Source organism: Parasteatoda tepidariorum, chromosome 9 (assembly GCF_982258835.1).
Source record: "Parasteatoda tepidariorum strain Cologne lab strain chromosome 9, Ptep-v5.0, whole genome shotgun sequence".
In the NCBI taxonomy this organism is placed as follows: domain Eukaryota; kingdom Metazoa; phylum Arthropoda; class Arachnida; order Araneae; family Theridiidae; genus Parasteatoda; species Parasteatoda tepidariorum.
The window spans coordinates 48,929,669-48,957,094 of record NC_141763.1 but is presented as its reverse complement, the minus strand read 5'-3'; the positions used below and the strand labels follow the sequence as shown (position 1 = coordinate 48,957,094).

At 30.2% G+C, this 27,426-nt stretch overlaps 1 protein-coding gene and 1 long non-coding RNA gene across 8 annotated transcripts in view; both read left to right on the top strand.

The window, feature by feature from the left end:
- LOC122268411 (retinol dehydrogenase 12) overlaps positions 1-24,836 on the top strand; it is a 42,537-nt gene extending 17,701 nt beyond the window's left edge. For 4 of the 7 annotated variants that reach the window (XM_087151748.1, XM_087151744.1, XM_087151747.1 and 1 more), the window contains exons 4-7: positions 9,016-9,174; positions 16,624-16,743; positions 18,153-18,360; positions 24,288-24,836. In XM_087151748.1, the coding sequence (XP_087007874.1) occupies positions 9,016-9,174; positions 16,624-16,743; positions 18,153-18,360; positions 24,288-24,384 (584 nt within the window). In that variant the 3' untranslated portion in view covers positions 24,385-24,836. Of the gene's footprint in view, positions 1-9,015; positions 9,175-16,623; positions 16,744-18,152; positions 18,464-24,287 lie in introns of all 7 variants that reach the window. The other 3 variants (XM_087151746.1, XM_087151743.1, XM_087151745.1) reach the window with 2 other exon arrangements.
- LOC147804043 (uncharacterized) lies at positions 5,532-6,413 on the top strand. Its single transcript, XR_015429213.1, has 2 exons — positions 5,532-5,795; positions 6,198-6,413. It is a non-coding gene; the product is annotated as an uncharacterized LOC147804043 (long non-coding RNA).
- Positions 24,837-27,426: the final 2,590 nt, after the last annotated feature.

Sequence of the window (27,426 nt, the reverse complement as noted above, 5' to 3'; positions counted from 1 at the left end):
TGTATGAGACTAATACCTGCGATTTCTATATGAACAGTCATTCAGTTACTCTAGAGATGTCGTTAATGTAGCACGTAGCATTGCAACGTTCCTTCTTTATTGTGGCTAATTAAATTTAAAAAGAAAAATGCTTGATATTCTTTCTTATGCAAACGAAAACAAAATGGTATCTCTTTTTATTAGAGAAGGAATATCCAAAACACATCGGAAAAATATTTGTACATTAACAGAAAAAAATATGTATATTCTTATAAGAGTTAAAACCTAATGCCCGAGAAATAGTATTATTAAATTTAATGATATAACATGAAAGGCCCATTTAAACTTTATATTCTATAGTTTTAAGAATCATATTACTTCAAAAATTAAAATGAACAAAAAGTATACATAAGCCTCATAATTTTATGAAATTTAATTTTGTACACAAAGATTTTTGACAACAATTTTTATCAAAAAATTTCAAGTTTCAATAAAAATCATTATTTAGAAACTAAGAAACGTAAAATAAAGAATGCTGACGAAACAAAAACAAAAAAACAATTCTTTTTTGTCGCCATTTTTAGTGCTACGAAAATTCGTCTTTGGGATTTGCCAAAAACAAAACAAGATGCAATTTTATTTTTTCAGGAGGGAAATATTTTACCGGAAAAACGAAAATGTACCAATTCCCACAACATGAAACTTTATCTTGGTAAACGTACGTTTTGGAAATGTTATTTCATTTGGAATCTTATTTATCAGAGTTCATATGGCGATATGATTGTTTGGAATCTATGCTAAACTCCTTATCGGCTCATTTTCCACCGAAATCCGATTGACTATTTTGATTTTAAATAAAGTGTTTTATTTTATGAATTGTCGCAAAAATTTTAAGTGTAGATTGGCGGCACTTAAAAACCGCCAAATCTGTAGCGGCGGTGGCGTTAATACATAAGTACCGAATTTTTATTCCATACTTTTCTGAATCATATTACTTCAAACATTGGAATATACAAGAAGTATACATAAACACATAATGTTATACCATTTAATTTTTCAAAAAAGTATTTTGAGAACAATTTTTATCAAAAAATTATAAATTAAAAAACGGAAAATAAAGAATTCTTAGGATAAAAAAAACGATTTTAAGAATTCTTTACATTGAAATAAAAACTTTCACATTGTTTCTTTTTTTATTATTCTTATAGTTCTTAATCAGACGTAAAAAACCATTCTGTAGAGAACCATCATCAAATGAAAAAAAATATTTACAAGCAAATTTTTTATTGTAAAAATCATTGCACTTACCTGATTTGTAATTTCCGGAAAATTCCAAAATGATAAGTTCCTTGTTTGAAAACTTTATTCTCAAATAATAGATACATAGTTTATCCTTTCATTACTTTTAGATAACATACTACACAGCAAAAATTTATAATTGATATGAATTTGAATATGTAACTAAAAACAGAATAGCTGAATTCTAGTTGAACTTATTCTTTCAAAACTAAAAAATACTTACCAAGAAAACGATTAAAATTAATTAAGAATCAGCGCAAATGGCACTATTTCAAGTAACTTGGATAATTTTTTATTGTTGTTTTCTGAATTATATGGATACAGAAATATATACTATTCCATAACGAAGAAGAATATGCGATAACTATTACAATTCTGTATGTTCTGAATTCTTATTTATTCACTGGAATGACGAAAGCAATGCTGACTTCACTTTAATTCGTAATGAATTGAAGACAGAAGAAATGCATTTTACCTTAATACACACATCTGTAACAGTATCCGAAATCGGAAGTCATCAGTTGCAAGTTTGTTGATAATGGAAATTAAAAATTATTGAGGAATTTTTCTTCAAATGTTTGGCGTGTTCTGTTCCTGAAAGATTTACTAATACTCTGGAGATTTTTTTCAAGTTCTTCGGCCTTTTCCTTAGGGAAATTTTGTTTCTTATTTGCTGCTAAAAAATGGCGTCTGATTCAGTCAATGATTTTGTTGTTGTTAATTTACGTCGCACTAGAGCTGCACAATGGGCTATTGACGACGGTCTGGGAAACATCCCGGAGGATGATCCGAAGACATGCCATCACAATTTTGATCCTCTGCGGAGGGGATGGCACCCCCGCTTCGGTAGCCCGACGACCTGCGCGCGAAGTCGAGCACTTTACGGTAGAACAGTTTAACGAGGACCAATACAGCACACTCTCGGTCCCTACACAGGCTGATCCAAGTGGTCACCCACCCGCACACCCGTAGCCAGTGATGCTTTTATCTTACGTGTTTACCTTAAAGCGTTAAAATTTATAATGAGCAATGAATTTATAATGAAAAGAACAATTTATAACGAACAATGAATGAGAAATTTATAATTCTGTAAGGCACCACGTCAATGACTTTGATGGAACTAAATGAAAACGTGATAAATTAATGTCTGATATTTACAGGCTCCCGCTGGACGGCGTACTCGAGCGTTGCGATTCGCGATCGCAACGCTCGAGTACGCCGTCTAGCGGGAGACTGTAAATATCAGACATTAATTTATCACGTTTTCATTTAGTTCCATCAAAGTCATTGACTGAATCAGACGCCATTTTTTAGCAGCAAATAAGAAACAATATTTCCCTAAGGAAAAGGCCGAAGAACTTGAAAAAAATCTCCAGAATATTAGTAAATCTTTCAGGAACAGAACACGCCAAACATTTGAAGAAAAATTCCTCAATAATTTTTAATTTCTATTTTCAACAAACTTGCAACTGATGACTTCCGATTTCGGATACTGTTACAGATGTGTGTATTAAGGTAAAATGCATTTCTTCTGTCTTCAATTCATTACGAATTAAAGTGAAGTCAACATTGCTTTCGTCATTCCAGTGAATAGATATGAATTCAGAACATACAGAATTGTAATAGTTATAGCATATTCTTCTTCGTTATAGAATAGTATATATTTCTGTATCCATATGCGGAAAACAACAATAAAAAATTATCCAAGTTACTTGAAATAGTGCCATTTGTGCTGATTCTTAATTAATTTTAATCGTTTTCTTTAGTTTTGAAAGAATAAGTTCAACTAGAATTCAGCTATTCTGTCTTTAGCTACATATTCAAATTCATATCAATTATAAAATTTTACTGTGTAGTATGTTATCTAAAAGTAATGAAGGGATAAACTATGCATATATTATTTGAGAATAAAGTTTTCAAACAAGGAACTTATCATTTTGGAATTCTCCGGGAATTATAAATCAGGTAAGTGCAATGATTTTTACAATAAAAAATTTGCTTGTAAATATTTTTTTTTTCATTTGATGTTGGTTCTCTACAGAATGGTTTTTTACGTCTGATTAAGAACTATAAGAATAATAAAAAAAGAAATAATATGAAAGTTTTTATTTCAATGTAAAGAATTCTTAAAATCGTTTTTTTATCCTAAGAATTCTTTATTTTCCGTTTTTTAGTTTATAATTTTTTGATAAAAATTGTTCTCAAAATACTTTTTCTGAAAAATTAAATGGTATAACATTATGTGTTTATGTATACTTCTTGTATATTCCAATGTTTGAAGTAATATGATTCAGAAAAGTATGGAATAAAAATTCGGTACTTACTTATTAACGCCACCGCCGCTACAGATTTGGCGGTTTTTAAGTGCCGCCAATCTACACTTAAAATTTTTGCGACAATTCATAAAATAAAACACTTTATTTAAAATCAAAATAGTCAATCGGATTTCGGTGGAAAATGAGCCGATATAGAGTTTAGCATAGATTCAAAACAATCATATCGCCATATGAACTATGATAAATAAGATTCCAAATGAAATAACATTTCCAAAACGTACGTTTACCAAGATAAAGTTTTATGTTGTGGGAATTGGTACATTTTCGTTTTTTCGGTAAAATATTTCCCTCCTGAAAAAATAAAATTGCTTCTTGTTTTGTTTTTGGCAAATCCCAAAGACGAATTTTCGTAGCACTAAAAATGGCTACAAAAAAGAATTGTTTTTTTTTTGTTTTTGTTTCGTCCGCATTCTTTATTTTACGTTTCTTAGTTTCTAAATAATAATTTTTATTGAAACTTGAAATTTTTTGATAAAAATTGTTGTCAAAAAACTTTGCTTACAAAATTAAATTTCATAAAATTATGAGGCTTATGTATACTTTTTGTTCATTTTAATTTTTGAAGTAATATGATTCTTAAAACTATAGAATGTAAAGTTTAAATGGGCCTTTCATGTTATATCATTAAATTTAGTAATACTATTTCTCGGGAAATTAGGTTTTAACTCTTATAAGAAATATACATATTTTTTTCTGTTAATGTACAAATATTTTTCCGATGCGTTTTGGATATTCCTTCTCTAATAAAAAGAGATACCATTTAGTTTTCGTTTGCAGAAGAAAGAATATCAAGCATTTTTCTTTTTTAAATTTAATTAGCCACAATAAAGAAGGAACGTTGCAATGCTACACGCTACATTAACGACGTCTCCAGAGTAACTGAATGACGGTTCATATAGAAATCGCAGGTAAGCGGCTCACACAACAACGCCCCCTATAGTTCGTTGCGATCGCGAATCGCGAATACCTTTACGTCTATTGTTAATTTTGTGCTGATGACAACCAAAACAATATGGAAATGAATGAGGGAAAACTGGATCCTACCACGTGATTTTCCGGCCAATAAAAATGCGACGACAACAATGGAAAACGGCGTCAGACTTCTATTATTTTATGTTATATATATATATATATATATATATATATATATATATATATATATTATATATATATATATATATATATATATATATATATATATATATATACAAGGGGTGATCAAATGAAAAGGTACGAAACAACGTAAAAACGTAACAGTTAAATATTTGCATATTCCGCTATGGCAGAACGTAGCGATACATCTCGGGATGCAATTGGAGTCTCTGACTGCGGTCGGAGCATGCGCGGGTGTCCGCATGAGCAGGAGAAACCAGAGGCTCTTATCAAAAGCGGCGTCCAAATGATGCTGCAGTCCGTATGAGGACTGGATGGCGTTCGCGTTGCAAAATTCGACGATTGAGGAGCAGCGAGGTGTTATCCGATTTCCTCGAGCACAGAAAAACCATCAACTCCGATGTGTACTGTGAGACACTCTGACGCATACGCAGGTCCATCAAGAACAAAAGACCGGGGCTGCTCACGGAGGGTGTGGTTCTGCTCCATTATAACCCTCGTCCACACGTCTCCAGACTCACACACATGGAACTGGCCAAATTCAAGTGGGAGACGTTGGACCATCCACCCTACAATCCGGACTAGTCGCTCAGCGATTTCCATGTGTTTGGTCAATACCTCCTAGAAAGGAATCAAGCCTCACAACGGGTTACTATAGGCGATGATGACGTAGTAGAGTTAGGCCCAGAGGGAAACCAGTCAGGGTAGCTATTTTTAAGAAAAACTCCGAATCTGATCAAACGAGCCATTGGCGATATTCTGAAGTATTATAACCTGTGTCGGCATTCAGCCAATTGGCAAATATTTTTGATTTGAATTTGTAAACAACCGTCGGTGTTCTGGTGTCAACGTTCTTCGTAAAATTTATATTTATTCTACAAATGTTATAAATGTCAGCATTAATTTAATTCTTAGTGTTATGAATAATTGCATATGAGTGCTGTGTACCAAACTGCAGAGGATTTTACAAAGTTGATGGTACAAAAGTATGAAATTTTGGATTTCCCAATACGTAAGAAATGGCTTGCCGCCATGCCAAGAGATTTTGAAGTTGCAAAGAATTCTAAAGTGAGTAATATTTGTTTTTATTTTTAAAAATTTAATTATGCTTCTTTATTATATTTTTACTAAGAGTAAATTATTTTAAATTGTGGATAAATTATTTATAATAATTAAGTTGTTCTTATCAATCATATCGCAAACTATTGTAATATATAGTTATTTTTATAGAGTTTTATTTTATAAAAATATTAATAATTTTAGTATTTTATTAAATTTTTGCTCAAACTTTAAGCATTTTTGTTTGACCATAATATATTGTAACTGCTTAAAGCAAAATTTTTTTTATTTGATTATGAAATTTAAATCTATTAATTTTTCTACAAAAATCTATTAATTTTTCATACATGAATATAGTATGTACTATTTATTTTAAATGCACATATAAATATTGTATTCATTTTGTTATAGGTATGTGAGATGCATTTCAAGGAAAATGACATTAGAAAAGAGATATTAAATGACATTAGAATTATTTTTAAATGCTACTGAAAGTTAAACATATATCAGTAAAATTTATGTTTACATTTTATTTATCATTTTTTGAATTTGCTATTTAATAAAATATTTATTATCTAAGGTTGCTTACTTTATTTTAGTTTATCAGTGTGACGGGTAAAAATTATACTTTTTTAAATGTTACTGAAAGTTTAACATATTTCAGTAAATACATTTTATTTATCATTTTTTGAATTTGCTGCTTAATAAAATATTTGTTATCTAAGGTTGCTTACTTTATTTTAGTTTATCAGTGTGATGGGTAAAAATTATACTTTTTTAAATGTTACTGAAAGTTTTAACATATTTCAGTAAAATTTGTGTTTACATTTTATTTATCGTTTTTTGAATTTGCTATTTAATAAAATATTTGTTATCTAAGGTTGCTTACTTTAATTTTAGTTTATCACTTCTAACAATCACACTTCCACAGGAAAAAAATACACATTATAATCATGCTTTTGATATGTTTTTTTTTACTATCTAAACCTTGTTTGAAGACTGCATTTGATTTTCTAAATTTTTTTAAGCTCATTTTATGTCATTGTTTATAAACAATTTCTATTTTATTTCGTATGCTCTAGTTCTAATAACATGCAAAACATAATCATTAAAATCCAAAATAATCATCTACTAAAAATGTAAGTATCATATTATAAAAATTAGACCCCTTTCTTAGTTTTATGTCAAAACTATAATAATAATAAATGTGTAAAATCCCTTTAAAAATATATTACTTTGTTTTTAATCCATACATTTTATAACAAAAAGTTAGATAAAATTTTTCAATTTATAAAATAAAACTGATATTTAATGCTTAAAAATATTTTTTTTTTTCATTCACACAACAGTTATTTTTGTTAGAATTGATTTATTGTTAATCATTTCTGAAAACAAATAAATATATTAAGCATTTTTACACAATTTAAGAACATTTAATCTAGACAAAAAAAAAATAATAATAATTTGTAGAAAGTAAAAAATTAGTAGAAGAGTAACGAAAAAGTGTCGAGAAACAGAAGGGAAAAAGAGAAGCTTCGTCAGAAGTGATCAGCAAATCTGGGCCTAACTGTATGAGTCATCGTTTTGCGTCCTTCGACTTTCTTCCATCTAGGTTCTAGGAGGTATTGGTTTGGTCCACTGAAGAAACACCTGAAAGGGAAGCTCTTCAACTCGGACGACATACTCAAGGACGCTGTGAAGGACTGGGTCTCGTCAAGACCGCAGGAATTCCTGGAAACAAGGAATCTTGCTGCTTGTTTATCAGTGGGATCGTTGTGCACAGGCCTATGGTGTATATTTTGAATAAAGTCTACATTTGTACCCACCGCGTCGTTTCGTACCTTTTCATTTGATCACCCCTTGTATATATATATATATATATATATATATATATATATATATATATATATATATATATATATATATATATATATATATATATATATATATATATATATATATATATATATATATATCGCTTTTTATCAAATTTTTTTGAATTACAGTTGAATAGTGATCTTTAAAAATGATTTCAAGTAAGTATAAACGATGAAAAATGCTAATAAATACGATTTTTAAAGTATCTTCAAAAGCTCAAAAAAGAAGGGTTAATGAGATAAATTCCTTTCTGAGATAAAGATGAACATAGAATTTCGCAAACTTGTTTTTATTTTAATGAGTATTTCTCAAACAAGCAAAATTACTACCATATTTTAAGACTTAGATTAAATGTTAAAAACGCACACTTGTCCCAAGAACTTATTATTTTACAATAACTGGTATCACTTGACTGATTAAATTTATTAAATTGTGATTTATTGTACTTTATTATGAATTTATAATTATTTTTTTAGTATTTTTATTACTAAGTTTTGTTCTGTAGCTTAAAACTCCAATTGAATTTGTTTTCACATAAGAAGCATAATTGGAATTACAGTCGGACTTCTATTTAACGAACTTCCATTTTGCGAATTTCTCCTTTTTGCGAATTTTTTTGAGGAATCAAGAACATTTTGGAAATTTCTTCGTGAAATAACTTCCAAATAGCGAAGTGAATTTTCTATTTAACGAATTTTTCTTTGAGATCCACTTTCCCTATTTCCCACTTCCCTACTTAACTCCTACTTTCCCTATTTAAAATTACTTTGCAGTTATAATTTTATACAGCAAATAAATACAGTCAAAATTTTATGAATAAATTTGGCTGTTTTTAGTTGAAAATGTATGTAGCATGATAGTGTAACACTGGATAATGTTTTGCTCTATTCTTGTTTTCCATGCAGATTTCTTTTATGGCTAAGATTTATAAAATAAATAGTAGGTACTAGTTTACAAGATGAAGGTGTATCAATTGCTTTTTTAATTATGTCTAGTGTTTATGAATTTAAAACCTATTTTGTGTTGCTTAAGCATTTTAAAATCGCGATTTTCTATTTAACGAATTTTCCATATAACGAACTTATTATCGGGATTTAGGAACTTCGTTAAATAGTGGTTCGACTGTATTCAGTTCCCTTTTCTTAAAGTAACTTGTTTTGAATTTTTAAACAAAAAATGTAGACTTTTTTATCTACTTTGTGAGGGGAAAATTTAAAAGCCTATTATAACTGATGCATTTATAAATCAAATTTAAAAACATTGAATTCTTGTTTTAACTGCTTATGTTTTTGTTTAATTGTTAATGATAATGTATTGTCATTTTAATTGTTGATGTTTATATTACTGAAAGGCGTAGCAAGTTGTCCAAAATCCCTTACTGAAGATGGATTCGAGATGCAATTTGGTGTGAATCATTTAGGACACTTCCTGTTGACAAACCTTTTACTGGAACGTCTGAAAGTTTCTGCTCCAGCAAGAATCGTCAATGTCTCTTCAATTGCTCACATATGTAAATATAACAGCTTTGTTTAATAATTGAATTAATACAATGACAAGTCACTTTTTTAAAATGTTATAGAGAGTAGTTTTGTAACTTACTTACTTACTTATCCTCTACGTGCCTTGGGCACTTAAGGCCTCCAGCATATCCCTCCAACGCCTCCTGTCTTTAGCAATAGATCTTGCTTCCTCCCAGCCAGATATTCCACATTCTTTTAATTCGCCCAAAAACATGCGCTGGATGGTAAGTCTGGGTCTTCCTCTTGTTCTCTTACCATCAGGGGCCCATGTAAGCGCAACAGATGAAATTTTTTCTTTGGGCATTCTAAGGATATGTCCGAGCCAGCTCCATCTTCGTTTTTTAATTTCATCTTCGATTGTTTTTATTTTAGCTTTCTTTAATAGATTTTGATTTGATACTTTGTAAGGCCAGAAAATTTTAAAAATAAATCTTAAACATTTGTTTTGAAAGGTTTCTAATTTTTGTATTTCGATCTTAGTCTGTTTCCAGGTTTCTGCGTCATATAATAGTACTGCTCTAACAATAGCTTTGTAAACAACTATTTTTGTCTTTATTTCAATATTTGACTCTCTCCAAAATTTATGTAATCCCTTAAAACATGTTCTTGCTTTGATTATTCTCTGTCTAATATCTTCGCTACTTCCACCTTTTTTATCTACAATAGAACCTAAATAGCTAAATGATTCTATGTCATCTATTTCGTGATTTTCGATTTTAATTTTGTCATTTTTCTTTTGATTTATTCTCATTACTTTAGTTTTCTTCTTGTTCATGAATAAACCTACACTATTTGAATATTTGTTGAATTTGTCTGTTTTAAGTTGAAGGTCTGTACATTTGGATGAAATAAGTACGATGTCATCAGCAAAATCAAGGTCTTCTAAAGTAGTTGTGAAATTCCACCTTATTCCTCTTTTTTCATCTTTCAAGCTGTTTCGCATAATCCAGTCTATCACCAGTATAAATAAAAATCCCGATAAAACACATCCCTCTCTCACGCCAGTTTTTACTAAAAAGAATTCAGTTAATTCTCCATTTACTTCTATACATGCTTTGCTGTTATCATACATATCTTTGATTATGTTAATATATTTTTCTGGTAAATTATAAAGTGATAAAATTTCCCATAATTTCTCTCTCTTAACTGAATCAAAGGCTTTACTGAAATCAATAAAGTTTAAATATAAAGAGGTGTTAAATTCTAAGCTTTGCTCAATGATATTTCTAAGTGTGAAGATTTGCTGCATTGTTCCACTTCCACTGCGGAAACCTGCCTGTTCTTCTCTTAAAATTCCATAAATTTCATGTTTTAGTCTATTCAAAACTATTCTTCCAAATATTTTTCCTGGTATGGAAAGTAGGCTAATACCCCTCCAATTTTCGCATTTTGTTAGATCGCCTTTCTTGGGAATTTTCACTATTACTGCTTCTTTCCATTGTTCTGGTATTCTTTCATTTTTCCAGATTTCATTGAAGAGCTTTTGCAACTGTCTTGTAGCGGTTTCAAAATCTGCCTTAAGCATCTCTGCCACGATTCCGTCTCTCCCTGCAGCCTTCTTTGGTTTTGTGGCCCTCAGGGCACTCTGTACCTCATCCAGCGAGATATCTTCCAAAGGAAAATCTACAGTAGATGCTACATTTAATGTAACATTTGGGAGTTGCTCAGAATTTTCAACATGGTGTGCGTTAAGCGTATCTTCAAAATATTCTCTCCATCTTTCTTCGATCCTCTTATCCGTAGTAAGTAACTTATTGTTTTTGTCTCGTACTGCACATTGCGAATTTCGTTTATTTCCTTTTATTTGTTTCACTTTCTGATAGAAAGTACTTATTTGTCCTTTTTGCGCTGCATCTTGAGCCTCATTGGCAAGGTCTGTGAAATATTTCCTTTTGTCTTTTCTGGCTGACTTTTTTACTTCTCTATCAATTTGACTATACTGCTGTCTATACCGATTAAATAATCTTTCAGACTTTGTAGTTTCCATCTGTATTTTCTTTTTCCTTCTGCTTTCAATTAGTATTAATGTTTCACCCGTAATCCATTCTTTGCTTTTCTTTCCTTTCTTTTTACCCAACACTTTTTCTGCTACGTCGCAATAAATGTTTTTGATATGTTCCCAAGTCTCTTCAACTTTTTCTTTTACCTCATTTTCTGATTGCTTAGTGTTGCCATGATTTTCTTCTTCCTTTAACAGCTCAAATCTGTTTTTCAACTCGATTGAAAATTCTTGTCTACACTCTTTGGCTTTTAACTTAGCAATGTCATAGCTTATTCTTTTATGTCCCGTCTTCTTTGGTGATTTTCTTAATTTTAGTTTTAATATTGCAAGAATCAAGTAGTGATCTGATCCAACGTCGGCACCTCTCATCGCTCTTACGTCTCTTAGTGAGCTCCTGAACTTGTTATTAATTGCAATATGATCTATTTGATTCTTTGTTCTTCCGTCTGGTGATGTCCATGTACATTTATGTATCTCTCTATGCTTGAATCCAGTGCCGTAGCGAGCTTAACTCGCGCCCGGGGCACAATACCTTTATAGCGCCCCGCCCCCCCCCCCATTCGAAAATCATCTAATATTATAAGTAAAATATACTCGCAAAGTAATAAATAAATAAAGTCATAGGCTCAAGCTAGGCATTAAATTTGTGACAAAAAATGTAGTTGAGAAAACAAGACTAGATTTTGAAATGTATATGTTCATCTAGAATTAGTTCAAAAGATACCTATTATTTATTTTACATATTTATAAAGAAATATTTTAAAAGCACGCAGTTTTAAAACAATAAAAAAGTAAATATTTATTATCTCTAAGGAGATACATATATTTAATAATATGATTATAATACATTAATAAAACTAATTACTATGTATAAATTTTCCGCTTTTGATGAAGCAAATTTATCAATAATATCATCAAAGTTGATCATTTCAAATTTTTTCATACCCTATTCACTGAATAATAGAATCGTCGAGTAGATGTAGTAAGTAATCTTATTTGTTTTATTACTAACCAAGAATGCCTTGAACTTGAAAGGTAGCAACACAGTGAAATATACACTAAAATTTATGCTAACATTAAACTTATAACATTTAATAACATTTCATTTTTATTCTAAGCAGAGCGCGATGACAATGACGCAAAACTGAAAAATACAAGCACAAAATAACTTAAACGTTAATATTTCGGGTATTTACCTAACTTGTAGCGGAATTCCACAACCAGTCGCAAGTGTCACGGATCTGTACAGTCACGGAAAAAAGTATCCGGAAAGTAACAAATAAAGAATCATTTATTTTTTGAAACGGATAATTCTCAGGTACAGAACAAATACGGCGTTTGTGTCCTTTCCTAGAAACAGCAAAACGCTGTATTTGTTGTGTGTCTGAGAAGTATCTATATTAAAAAATAGACAATCTTTTAGTTGTTATTTTCGGGATACTTTTTTCCGTGACTGTACATATAAGTACATTAAAGTGCTATTGTTATCGTTTTAAAATAACAAGCGTAAGCTACATTGCGTTTATAGAAACAAAAATAAATAGTGTTCTGAAAGAAAGAATGTTTGTACTTTGTACACTATACAAACACTTTGTACACTGATGTTTGTACTTTGTACACTGCAAATATTTGGGGATAATATATGTAACCACACAGCGTAGATGCCATAAGGAAGTGCTGACAGACACAGGTCGAGTCAGCCCAGTGGAAAAGACGTGTCATTTCTATTATGAATATATTATTACAGTTTGATTAGTGTTCCTTTTTATTTACGAATTAACATTTATTATATTTCACCGGCACTAAATTTAAAATATATTTTCCAGAAATAAATTATAATAAAAATTAAAATCATCCAACAATTTTTTTTGTTTTGCTGACCATTTGGCGCCCCTTTGTGTGTAGTGCCCGGGGCATGATGCCCCCCCTTGCTCCCCCCTCGCTACGCCACTGCTTGAATCTACTCCCACCTATGTTTAAACTATTTAGTTCGCACAGGGAAACAAACAGTTCTCCATTTTCGTTCCTCTCACCCGGTGATTCGTTTCCCATGGAGGTTTCATCATCACTAATCCGTTTTCCAACCTTAGCATTAAGGTCTCCCATAAGAATTATCATGTCATGTTTTGGAACTCGATTTAAAACACATTGTAGTTGATCATAAAATGTCTCCTTTTCCTCCTCATCAGCATCATTCGTTGGTGCATACACTTGAATAATTGATAGTTTAATATATTTTGAATAAAATCGTGCTCTTAAAATTCTTTCACTGATTGGTTCCCATTCCAAAAGACTCTCCGCTGTTTCTTTATTAATGATTAGCGCCACGCCTCTTTCGTGCTTTTCTTCAGCTCCTGAGTACAAAATGATTTGTTCACTTCCAGTTTTAATCTTGCCAAAACCTGTCCATCTAAGTTCTGATATTCCCAAGATATCCAAATGGTATCTATCCATTTCCATTGATACCTGTCTACTTTTTCCACATTGGTACATAGTTTTGTAAAGAAAACCAATAATGATTTCAGTGTCAGCAATAAGATTTTTTGTGTATTATTATGTTATCTAGAGGATATTCGTCAAAACTATGGAATACTTATCTGGAAACAATACAGAAAAACTGTACTATATAGAATTTAAAAATCAACACTGTATTACGTCGTTTTGTGCTTTTCAGAATGCCTTTTTTAAATTCCGTAAGAAACTTTTTTTCTTTACACAATCAGTTGATTTCGTGTTAAAAGCACCAAGCCTAAATGTTAGTATTTTTGATTACGTATATCGTAGTATTTCTTGTCATCAAACTGACTTAATTTTATTTTATTTACAGCATGTGCTTTGTGGTTTATTTAAAGGAAATGAGTGATAATGTTTAAATCCTCATAATTTCGAAAGCAAGCAAAAAAAAAATAATAATAATACTAATTTTGCTCTTATGAACGAATTTTGAGTAAAATTCACCGTTACGCGTACCAAGGGAAACTTAACATGATTATTCTGAAAAATTGGCAGTTTTAAGATAAGTTAAATTATACACAAATCAAAATTACAATCATTTACCCTTTTTTAATAAAACTTTATTTCAAAAATAATAATAATGTTTAAATGCTACTACTTAATTTATAACTCAGATGACCAAATAATAAAACTGACTATGTGTATATGATACATTCATTTCTTATGGATTAATATCATGCCGGCCATAATCGTCATTAGTCATCATTAAGAAAAAAGAATAAATGATGACTAAAGGCAAGAGTGAAATGCTTGAAAGGTTATCGCAAATATTTTATTAGAATCATATAATGCCAAATAGTACATTAAAATATCAAAATGGTATTATTATTGAAGTCATTTTGCATAGGAAACTACCTAGTTTTTATGACTAATGACTATCACTATATTTTTCTTGAGTACCATATTTTCTGTTGAGTTAACACTCTTAGGACTACTAGGGTTGTCTCTTCGGTAACGGCTTTCAGCTTTCAGATAGCTTTAAGTTAGTCGATACGTATGTCACTGTTTGGAAGGTCCAGGATAATACCAGCACTATTTAATAACATATTTTATTCAGCAAAACAACATCAACAATGGTATACAATTAACAAGCAGACAAACATAACATCTTACATCCAGATCTCGTACGTAAAGCCAACTAACCTAGAAGTATTTGGGGGGAGGTTATGCAATGGATGCGCGCATGCCCTAACATTTAAGTTTCAGTTCGTATTTCTAAAAGTTTCACTTCGGATTTTAACTTACAACGTAATACTGCCTGCATGCCATTGGTCTTAAAATTGTAATTCTTTAACTTCTTTCCTTACTTATTTTTACGCTAGTATTAGGTCTGTAGCATGCTTAAGAGTTACCTATGCCTAAGATAATATCTTAAAAATCTAATTAGTATATTTAATTAGTTTCTGCAATTGGATACAAGTGGATGACGTCATCGGCATTTGTGGATGTAGAAGCCAATCAGGTTTGACACACATGCGTGACGTCACTTACAGGCATCCAATCAAATCTGATTTAAATCACATGTTAGGCATAATCATTTCACTTCTTCTCGAGTTGCAAACACCCAATTAAATTACTCTTTTGTAAAAATGGTTTAACTAATTTGCATGTTGTACAGAATAGTTAGCTTAGTTTGCATACATTTAATTAATTACTTAGATTTCCCAGTATATTTTAAAGATAAGAGTAGATAAATAGTAAATAGTCGAGAGAACATTGTAAAAATACTTCATTTCAGTAGGATTTTTTTCCTAACTTTTCTTTCTTTCTTTATAATTTCAAATTAATTTAACTTGAAACACTTTTAAGAAACGTAGGAACGTTTGTTCAAACAAAATGTGGAAACGCAAACTGAGTACAAACAACTGAGTTTGAACAGAAAAACCTTTTAATAAAATGTATGTGTAAAAAAAAAGCAAAATTTGAAATTTTTTTATGAAATTAATCACCTGTTATTGAGATTATAATTGTTTGTGACCATTGAAGTAATTCCAAGATCAACCCAATGATTAAAGAGTTGCCGAATTTCAGCCAAGACAAAAAAAGTCGGTAATTTTTTTTTAACCCACCTAAAAAAGACTGACTAACATTAAGAAAACTGATTTTCAATAAAACTAATATTTTTCCAAAACTTAAATAATACAAAAAATGTTAACTAATTACTAAATTTTATGTTAGGAACAATTTAGAGCTACAACTTTGGACTTTCGTAACAATTAGAAGCAACAGCTTTAACACTGGAAGCATTAAGAAAGATAATTTCAAACAACTTAGAACTACAATTAGAAACCAACTTATTTAATGCTTTATAAGTATACGAATAATACAGAATCAACTATAATTACTATATGCCCGACTTTTTAAAAAAATATGATAATTAGTTCGCAGAAATCATGATCAATTTTATAGAAAATGTCTAATATTTAAATGATTTAGAATAATTTTAAAAAATAATCATGTGAAATCCATTTAAAGAACAGTTGGGATGAATTAGAATATGGTTAAAATAATTTCAGACAAAAATGTTTGGTTTGGAAGCAAATATGGAGAAGCAATTGTATCGTTATGACTTAATAGCATTTTATCTATTTATGGAATAAATGTCCTTAAGAGACAGTAAAATTAATGTAACATGTTTTACTTAAGTTATTTTACTGAGTAATCATTAATAAAACAATTTAAGTACGTGAATAATAAAATTTCAAAAAGCCAATGAAGACTGGCTGTTTTAAATAAAAGTCGGTCTTTTTAATAAAAACCAGCTGGTCTGGCTTTTTTTAAAAAGGCCAGCTTTTTTTTCCTGAATAGTCAAAAAGCCTTATTTATCAGGATTAATTTTATTTGTAATATTATAATTTTTGTAAATTTTCTTCTTTTTTTCAATGTGTTTCTTGATCTAATTGTGTTTTAATTCTTGTTTAAGATGGAAAGATAAATTTCAATGACATCAACCTAGATCGCAATTATGAACCATTAGCTGCATATTGTCGAAGCAAGCTGGCAAATATACTGTTTACGCGTGAACTAGCAAAGAGATTAGAAGGTAAAGTGATTTGTACTAATTACATTTTAAACTAATAATAAGATCATAAATCATTTCAATGATTAATATATTTGAAATGCTTGAATTTCTTTAAAAAAATAAAACAAGCACTTTATGCTGAGATGGCAGGATGTTCTGCAATGACCACCTCAATTATTCTTGAAAAAAATTAAATTCAAAAATTTATATACCTTTTTCTTCTTCTTCTCATTGGCACGACAGCCCAGGATGAGCCTTGGCCTTCTCAACAAGCCTATGCCAAGACATTCGTCCCTTAGCCAAGGTTCTCCAATTTATTATATTTAGAACTTGTAGGTCCTTTTCAAGACAGTCTAGAAATCTTAGGTTTGGTCGTCCTCTTTTTCTTGTACCTGTTGGCCTGGCACAGAAAACTTTTTCGGTTGTCCTGCTATCCTCCATTCTTATAATGTGGCCTGCCCATTTAATCCTTTGAATTTTGATAAATTTAATGACATTGGGTTCTTTATATGATTTGCAAAGTTCCGTGTTTGATCTTCTAAAACAGGTACCGCTTTACTAATAAAACTAAATATATGCCCGGCACAAAAGCTGACTATGAAGAAACACAGTTTGAAATTGGAGCTTACAAATTCGAAGCCGTTGATAGCTTCACCTATTTGGGGTCTAAGATTAACAACAAAAACGACACTACACAGGAAATACACACGAGAATCACGATGGCCAATAAATACACAAAAGAAGAAAGAAAAACAAAAACAACAAAAAAATTTATATGCCTTACGGGTTATAAATTCTTAATTGAGGAAAAAAAACTAAATGCTTCCTAACGGTGATCAATAATTTTAAAAAGTTAAGAAAAAGCAAGGAAAATATTCAATTCTTCAAACCCTTGTTTATTTGTCTAGTAAGACTTTATTTGTCTAGTAAGCGCTGGAAAATACCTTTAAGCTTTATTCTCAAATAACTGTTTTTAGATGATTTTAATACCTTTGCTTTGCTCTGATTAACTTCCATGAGTGTTTGGAACACATCTATAGCATCACTCACGACATTGATAGCAAAATAAACAACCGGCTAGTATATGCAGCCATATGCACATTGATAGCTGAAAGTCCTCTCTGTGGTTGTGGTGTTGAAGTTCCGAAAAGAGGGGTACCAATTCAGGTACTGCACACGTCATTTGACAGGCGTTAAAAGTTCGTGGCATTTCTTCCATGGCCGTTAAAAGATAAAGCCCTGTAAAAAGTGTTTGACCATAGTTGCTGCAGACAATACCAGTTTGTCCAAATTTAAAAACACTTATGTTCTTTCTAACTTAAGTATGCATTTGTGACCACTAATGTGCATATTTTTTTTATAACTTTAATTTTATTAAGGATTCTGAAATTATTTTCTACTTTACAAATACCCTGTAATTTCTGTTTCAGGTACAGACGTAACGACATATTGTCTCCACCCCGGTGCCGTTCATACAGGCCTAGGACGCCATTTAAACACCTCAGTAAACAAATTCATTGGACACATTTATGAAGGATGTAGCAAACTGTTCTGGAAGAACGCTCGCAATGGTGCTCAGACATCCATCTACTGCGCTGTTGAGGAGTCATTAGAAAACCAGTCAGGGTACTATTATTGGTACGTTTTCTACGACCTGGTGTTTTCTTATTTTTCCAGTTCCTGTAGTCTTGCAATAGTTATTATTTGTGTAGTGCCTGGTTTGACAATGCCATGCAATGAGGTAGGAGACAATCTGTTCACCGATTTAAACTTTTTCTGTCTAGTTAGTGTCAGTATATTACGATCGTGACCGATATGCTCGTGTACATATAATCATAATAGATTAAGCCTAAGTTCGAGCACCAAACACTCCCGATAAGCTTTATTTCTTATGAATGTTACGCTTTGGTGATTCTAAATCCCGCAAAATTTACGATTTTAAACATGTAGTAAAGTTGGTTGAGCAAACTACGAAGTAAGTCTGTTGCCTCATTAGTTTTTTTACCATACAATCGCAATTTTTTTCCAAAAATGTCATAAAGTAAATCATTAGTCTTAACGGTTCGTTTTTTTTTAGAATACAAGAACAATTAAGTTTGGTAAGTTTTCTCCGCAAAGATTACCAAGAAAATCCGTAGTTAGAATGGTTTTTTACCAAACCATGAAACTGTTAAAAAATTAATTGACTATTAAAAAATTACATTTTATGGTTGGGTTGGTTCTAATGCCACTTGTCACAAGGGCAAGCCTGCTTGGTGAAATCGAGCAAATTTAAGGCTGAGTGTGTGATTCTTGTTTTTCAGTGGCGCCATCTATGGCCTTGAATTCGACTTCTGCCACATCATACGTCACACCTGTTTATAAGGCGAACCCATCCATACATCCATTCATTCATCCACAGATCATAATTTTGGCCTGAATCAGAGAACGATCGATCTCCAATCTAGTACCCCCAGAGGTATTGATTTGTTATGGGAACATGGAGGACTTAGCGACTCGACAGAATTTTGACTTGCATCAGTCACCAACAACACGGGGAGTCTTCGGCCGGCGGGGTTCGAACTCACGAATTCTCGGACTTGGGCCCAGTGCCCTACCGACCAGGCTATCCCAGCCTAATTAAATTTTATTGATTATAGTATTAAAAACGAAGAAAAAGATAAAATTAAAAGACAGGAATTTTCAAATGTAATTAATTGTACCTGCAAGAGATGTAATAAATTTAAGAAAAAGTGAATTACAGGAAGGTGATTTTCAACTAGGTCATTTCGATTAACCAGAACAAAGACAGTTATTATTATGCAATTATTATTATATACAATTATTATTAGAAAAAATTATCAAGTCTTTTCAAAATCTTTAAAAACGCTCAGATGTATAGATAAAGTAATACCTGTTGGCTTTCGACTTGCAATTAATTAATAACATCGCTAAACATTGGACTAACTCACTTCCTAAGATTCAAAATATCATTTTAAATTACTCTAATTACCGCTTCTTCTGCTGTCTTGACCTTTCTAACATGTTCAACTTTCATGAAAAATACCAAAATAAACTGTCATTTACAACCCCTTGGGGCACATTTAAAAATAAAATATTAGTTTTTGGTTTAAAAACAGCTTTTCAGGCTCTTATGATTTCAATAATTGAGAAGGCTCAACTGGAAGGAATATGCGCGTATCAAGATGATTTAGTAATTGTAAGTAATTCTTGCAATTACTAAATCATCTTGATAGAATGAATATGCGCGTATCAAGATGATTTAGTAATTGCAAGTGATTCTTGCGATTACTAAATCATCTTGATAGAATGAATATGCGCGTATCAAGATGATTTAGTAATTGCAAGTAATTCTTGCGATTACTAAATCATCTTGATAGAATGAATACGCGCGTATCAAGATGATTTAGTAATTGCAAGTAATTCTTGCGATTACTAAATCATCTTGATAGAATGAATATCAGCGTATCAAGATGATTTAGTAATTGCAAGTAATTCTTTTGAAAAAACTATAGAAATATTAAAAATTCTTATTTCTATTTTAATTAAATATAATATAACTCTCTCACTAAGTTAATGTAAATTTTACCTTAAAGAAATAAATTATTTAGGATTAAAAATATCAAAATAAAACGTTGTACCTAGTCAATCAAATATAGTTAAAATTGCAACGTTTCGTACTCCTAAAACTTAGAGACAACTTGCGAAATTAATTAATGTTTGTGGATATTATGAAAATTCACTTCCATGCTATGACAAACAAATTTAACAGTTAATTGATTTAATCCCCAGTAAAGTTAAATTCAAATAGACTGAAGAAAATCAAAATATTTTTAATTTTCTACGATAAAGTATTTTTTAATAAACCATTCTTAAGACTCAATGGGAAAAAGACTTTCTTTTAAATACAGATATGGTTCATATTTTTCGAATTTCAATATTCAATTATCATGTATCATATTTTTTATATTACATATTTTCCTTTTGTATCATATTTTTCAAATTCCTATATCCTGTAAAATTGAATTAATGGCAATGATAAAATCTGTTTTGACTTTTAAACATTATCTTTATAATCGGCATTTTATTATTTAATCTGGTAGTAAACCCCTAAAACATTATAAGTAAGCTTTTCCCTTGGACTGAACAAGTTGGTTACTTCAACTAAGCGGAAATTCTTTTACTTTTAAACACTTTTCTGGAGCTCAAAATATTTTATCAGATTTTTTTAATCGATTAGGACAGGAACCACCCTAACATGATGTAACTAATAATCCTCAACTACTTTAAATAAATGAGGAATACTTCCTTCTGTCAGAAACTCTAACGACGAAGAACAAAATTATGAAAAACAATACCATTGTAAACAAGCACCACCTTCTGGAAATTGCTAACGATACATTCTTACAGAAACAAAAATAAGATGAAAATATTAAGAAAATTTATATTAGCATTGGAAATAAACAATTCAATAAATCTAATCAACATCACTTTATTAACTCTGATATAAAATTATTAATGTGTTGACATATTGAGAATAATCGATATATATATTGAGAATTATTGCTGCTCCAAAATCCTAAATATGTAATATGTAAAATCCTTAATATGTATGTAAAATGTAGATATTTTTGGTATGCCATGTATTCTGATACAGAAAATTTTGTTAAATCTTGACCTAAATGTATTTAAATAAACATTACGAAACACTTCAAGCTCCTTCACATAATAATATTATTCCAAAAAGACCATCTGAATTTGTTTCTTTAGACACAGCTGAGGACAAATCACAGACAAACCATAGGTCCTACTCACAACTGAGGACAAACCATAGGTCCTAGTCACAGCTGGTCCTAGTCCAATTTGACTCTTATTAATCATTTCAGCAAACATTTAGAGCCAAAACTACGTTAACCAAAATAACTACTGACTCTGTCTTTTTTACATATATTTGCATTTATGGCAAACCTGATATGATCTTAACGGATTTCGGTCCTCGGTTCACATCAGAAATATTTGAATACTTTTTTTAAATTCTTGGACATTAAAATTAATCCCACCACTTGTGCACATCCGGCGGCTAATACTGTGAATGAACGAATTAATGCTAGCGTAAAATAAACTATAAATTGATATGATCGTAACGGATTTTGGTCCTCGGTTTACATCAGAAATATTTGAATACTTTTTTTAAATTCTTGGACATTAAAATTAATCCCACCACTTGTGCACATCCGGCGGCTAATACTGTGAATGAACGAATTAATGCTAGCGTAAAATAAACTATAAATTGATATGATCTTAACGGATTTCGGTCCTCGGTTTACATCAGAAATATTTGAATACTTTTTTTAAATTCTTGGACATTAAAATTAATCCCACCACTTGTGCACATCCGGCGGCTAATACTGTGAATGAACGAATTAATGCTAGCGTAAAATAAACTATAAATTGATATGATCTTAACGGATTTCGGTCCTCGGTTTACATCAGAAATATTTGAATGCTTTTTTTAAATTCTTGGACATTAAAATTAATCCCACCACTTGTGCACATCCGGCGGCTAATACTGTGAATGAACGAATTAATGCTAGCGTAAAATAAACTATAAATTGATATGATCTTAACGGATTTCGGTACTCGGTGTACATCAGAAATATTTGAATATTTTTTTTAAATTCTTGGACATTAAAATTAATCCCACCACTTGTGCACATCCGGCGGCTAATACTGTGAATGAACGAATTAATGCTAGCGTAAAATAAACTATAAATTATTTAATGAAAGATGAAATTCTATTTAAAAATACAAGAATTCATAAAAATTTGCATAATGGTGCCAAACATTGCCCACCAGGATTTTTCCCATATATGATACATTTTGGTCGAAATTCGTCATTAATTTTTGATACTTTAATCCCTATATACAAGTACTACAGTTAGATAAAAGTCATTACTTGGAGGAAGTTCTTTTTTATTTAAACATAATAGATGATAAAACTTATATAATTTCTCAGATGCTTAAAGTAAACAAAACTGAAACCGTAGTGAAAAATAAGATCTAAAAAATTTTCAGGTCTCTTTAAGATAATCAAAAAACATAATGATGTAACTTATTCTATTCAAATGCTAGATAATCACCATGGAAGAATTTTTAAAAGGTGAATTGATACATTATTATTAATGAATAAAAGGAAAGGACATTAAAAATAGGAGGATAAAAATGCCTGGGCGAATAATAGAAATAATGAATTTAATTCTAACTTAAGAAATGGAATGACTTACAAATTATATTTCTGTACTGTGAATGAAGGATACTTACATAACATTTTTTTAAAACTTCTTCCTGCTGTAAAAGCAGTAACATTTTGCTAATGCATCTTTTTTTCTCTCTCTGTATTTAATTCTAAATCATTAAATAGAATATTTAAGAATATGTCAATAGAGTAGAATGTTTTTTATTAATATAAATACATATTTATTTCAATTGTTTTTATACATGTATGATATTTACAATTCAATATTTCAAGTACGTTATTTTAATTTATTTATTTATTTATTTTGAGTGATATTGAAAACAAAAAGTAAAATGTTTTCATTCTGTTCTTGATATATATATTTTTCTGGAATTTTTTCTACGTTTGTTTGTAAGGATTGGAGTTTTTCAACATTTTTCTGGCTATTAAAAGTTCTTTGAGGGACAATGCAAGTTTAGATCATTTCCTGATCGATACAAGCAAAATGTATCGTCATTTTACCGCCAAATTTAATTTTTCTTCAATAATACTTTCTGACAAGTTATAAAGTTCAAATTTTCATTGGAGCACTGAGTTGATTGGGAATAAAAAATTTAAATCGTTTTCTGACCGTCAAAAGCAGAATTAGTATCATCATTTTATCCTAAAATGGAATGTATCGTCAAACTAAATTTTACCGTTATTCATACTAGGTAATTGGCATAAATTTGAGCAGTAGCATTGTATCAGAAACCAATGTAAGTTTTTGAACGGTGCAAAAATTTCATCACCAATTAATATTTCACACATTAGCAATCAAACAGACTCAAAATTAAAAAGAAAAAGTAATAAAATATATTAATAACTGTTGAAAATATATTAATAACTGTTGAATAAAATATATTAATAACTTTTCTAGTGCTCACTGCACTCGAAAAAATCAAAACTTACTTTCGGATCACTTTGTTCGATATCGGATGGTTAGTCTAACTTTGTATAAGTGGTGCTACTCTCTTTAAAATTAAGTTCTGAAAATATTTATTATATACATTTCCTCAGGGAAAAAATCCCCCTGAATAACTTTTTATCTAATGATCGGATTTTACTGCACTAAGGCCCAACCGTAATAGCTCTAGGGTATGCCAATTTTAAGTATATTGCTTTAGGTTTAACAAGAACTATATCCATGCTCAATTTATACAATTAAATGAATTCGAATATTCTTTGCAATTTTAAACTGAATTGCAAGTCAAAACTTTTTATCCTAAATGCATCTTATTTGTACAAATCATTTGCAGTGTTTTTTTTTAATTTTATTGTCTAATTTCAGTAACTGCACCAGAATAGAGCCTTCTGCAAGAGCTCAGGATGATGAAATGGCAAGAAAGTTGTGGGAATTCAGCCAACAAGCTACATCTAGAACCTAATGATCAGTAATGATCAATAACAATAATTTTTTGCTCAATATGACTGTAAATTGAAGCTGCTATGAAATCTTTAAAAAAGTTTAGCATGAAACTTACGAAATAGAATTTGTTAAAATTTTTAAACACATAAAGCTGTACAAATAACATATTTGGAAAACTTATACATGGAATGTAGATACACTTAATTTTTTAACTTCTTAACAGTTTTTGATGATAATAATTATCTACTTTAAATGATTGTTAAAAGCCAGTGCTGTTATTTCATACACAGTTTTTTCAGTTTAAATTGGTTGAAATAATTATTTCAGCCTCTTATATTACATAAACTGAAGTTGTAAAGATATAATATTGGCATTTTTATGCGTAGATGTGTAACTAGTTTTTCAGGCGATGAAGAAGACTGTATAAATAATGTATTATCTAATATCAATAAAGAAACGAAAACGTGACAACTGCTGTGTTTTGAATTAAAATGTATTTCTTTGTGATTATAAAAATTATAAAATTTGAGATTGATGCCATGATATACTGGTTCAACCTGAATGGAAACATGGTTCAATTTAATCCCAACAAAATCCTGTTTCAAGGAAGAATTTGTACTGTATTTGGGATCGAGAAACTGATATTATAATATAATGTTCAATCAACTTTTCTGAGTGTTACGAACAACTACAGCCTATAATATTTATGGTCATACCTTTAAGCTGAGCCGACCGGAATGTGCAGTGGTCAAGGGGCTGACCTTACATCAGAAGGTCTGGGTTTGAATACCAGGCAAGGCACGGATGTTCTTTAATTTAATACCTTAATGACGAGTTTCAATCGGATGGATATTTCAGTCAATATTTAGTACAGTAGAACCTCAATTAACCGAGCTTTGATTAACCGAGGTTTCTGTCAACCGAGGCAATAACGAAGTCTAAATTTTTTTTTTCTTCTCTCCAAAATGAGCTTGGAAGAAATTATACACATATTAGTTCGTTGTCCGTGTTACAGGCACTAATTCCCCACAAAAGCACTCAACTTCCATGAAATATTACACCCTGAGAAGACAACATCCATGAATGCTTTGTTAACAGTGGTCATGTGACTTGTAAGTTTAATCATGTAAATTTTAAAAATACAATATTTTCTTGAGATTTGTGTTATTTTTGAAAATGCGTCTTTCGATATTTAACTAAGTATAGTTAAAGAAATTCCATTTTACTTTTTAAAATTTACTACTAGAGTTGATTTCCTTTTTAAGTCTTTTTAGCTGTGAAACATAAGTTCATATATGTTTATTTTTATCATTTGAAAAACGTTCTATTGTTTACTTCAAAAGTAGTTAAATTCGCAAGCACGGAAGGCTTTTATACATGGTTCCTATTAGCCGAGATTTCCGATGTCCGAGGTACTAGCTGTCCCAATTAGCTCGGATAATCGAGGTCTTACTGCACTTATAAGCCGATGTATGGAACTTGTCTGCATTTTTCTTTCTTTTCCCCTAAAATTTAATAAGATTAAAAAATTTTATGGCCCCAAAATGGCCTTTGGCTAAAGGAAAACACTAATTAAAGTTTTCAAAAAACTGATTCTATTAATTTCAATATTATTTGACATTCACACAAATTGCATTTTTTCTAAAAATGCTAGTGAGAAATGGTATCGACTTTAGTACGAGTACCGGTTGAATTTTTTGTGAGTGATTTCAAATGACATTTTCCAAAACAGTGCTTTTCGTATTTGCACAGATACGTAGATTTTTTTAAAAAAAAGTCTTACGTTTAAAGCTATATCACTAGGTGAAAGTAGTTTAAATATTTAAAATTAAAATGAGAAGTTATTGTGCTCATAGTACGCGTGTTTATTTTTATATAATTTCTTTTATCATCTACTTTAAATGTAGCGTAAAGCATACAGTAGAGTGATCAGTTGCAAATATCAAAAAAAAAAAAAAAAAAAAAAAAAAAAACGCTATCGAAATCTGACGAATCGCTATCGAGAAAGGCGAATCACTATCGAGAAATGAAATTAAGTGGGATAAGCACTTTTTAATTTCATTTGGCAATCAACACAGTTTCTGAAACTTTCATTATATAATAGTTCACTGTATGATAGTTAACACCATATTAAAGTTTCTATATCTATCATTGTATTATGGTTGAAGGTACCGCTTTATGATACATAAATGCTGCAACCTCAATAAAGTTATTAGTTGAACTTAATCAATGTGAAATGTTATCCTTTTTGAACACGATATTACGGTTTAAATTGACTGGAAACTCAGATCAATTTAACACTGTGTTTAAGTTTCTGTAACGTTCACTGTATTATGGTTCAAGTTACAATCAAAATAAAAATTTCATAAACAATAAATTATTAATAGGCTTAAAATAAGTCAATTAATAAATCAAAATAGGTCAGTTTTCAAAATAGTTTGTATATTATCACACTTACTTTCTAACTAACAAAAATAAATGTATTTTTTATACATCTGTTTCAGAAAGATACTGAATAATAAAAGTTAGTTTCACAAAAAAAACAGCAATCGTTTTTTAAAATAACATTTAAAATAAATTTTTTTTTGTCAAAACGAATTAGATGAGGTCACGACTGTAATTGAATATTTTCTTTAATCAAACAGACTGATTTATTATTTACAATTTATGCATGCATTACATTGAGCATGAAACTGATCGTTAGGTTCTTAACCATTTAACTAATCTCTCCAACTATAATTTGTAATAGTATGTTATAGTTATTTATACGATAAAGTAATATGTGTAACACGGTTAATAAGATTAGACATCGATTTAAATATATATATCCTAAAATGTAATGAGCATGAAACTGATCGTTAGATTTTTAACCATTTAAATAATTACTATAACTATAATTTGCAATAGTATATTATAGTAATTTGTACGATAAAATAATAATTGTAGCACAGTTAATAAGTTTAGACATCGATTTAAATAAATATAAAATGTAATGAGCATGAAACTAAAAATAAAAGCATGAAACTGGTCGTAAGGTTCTTAACCATTTAACTAATCTCTC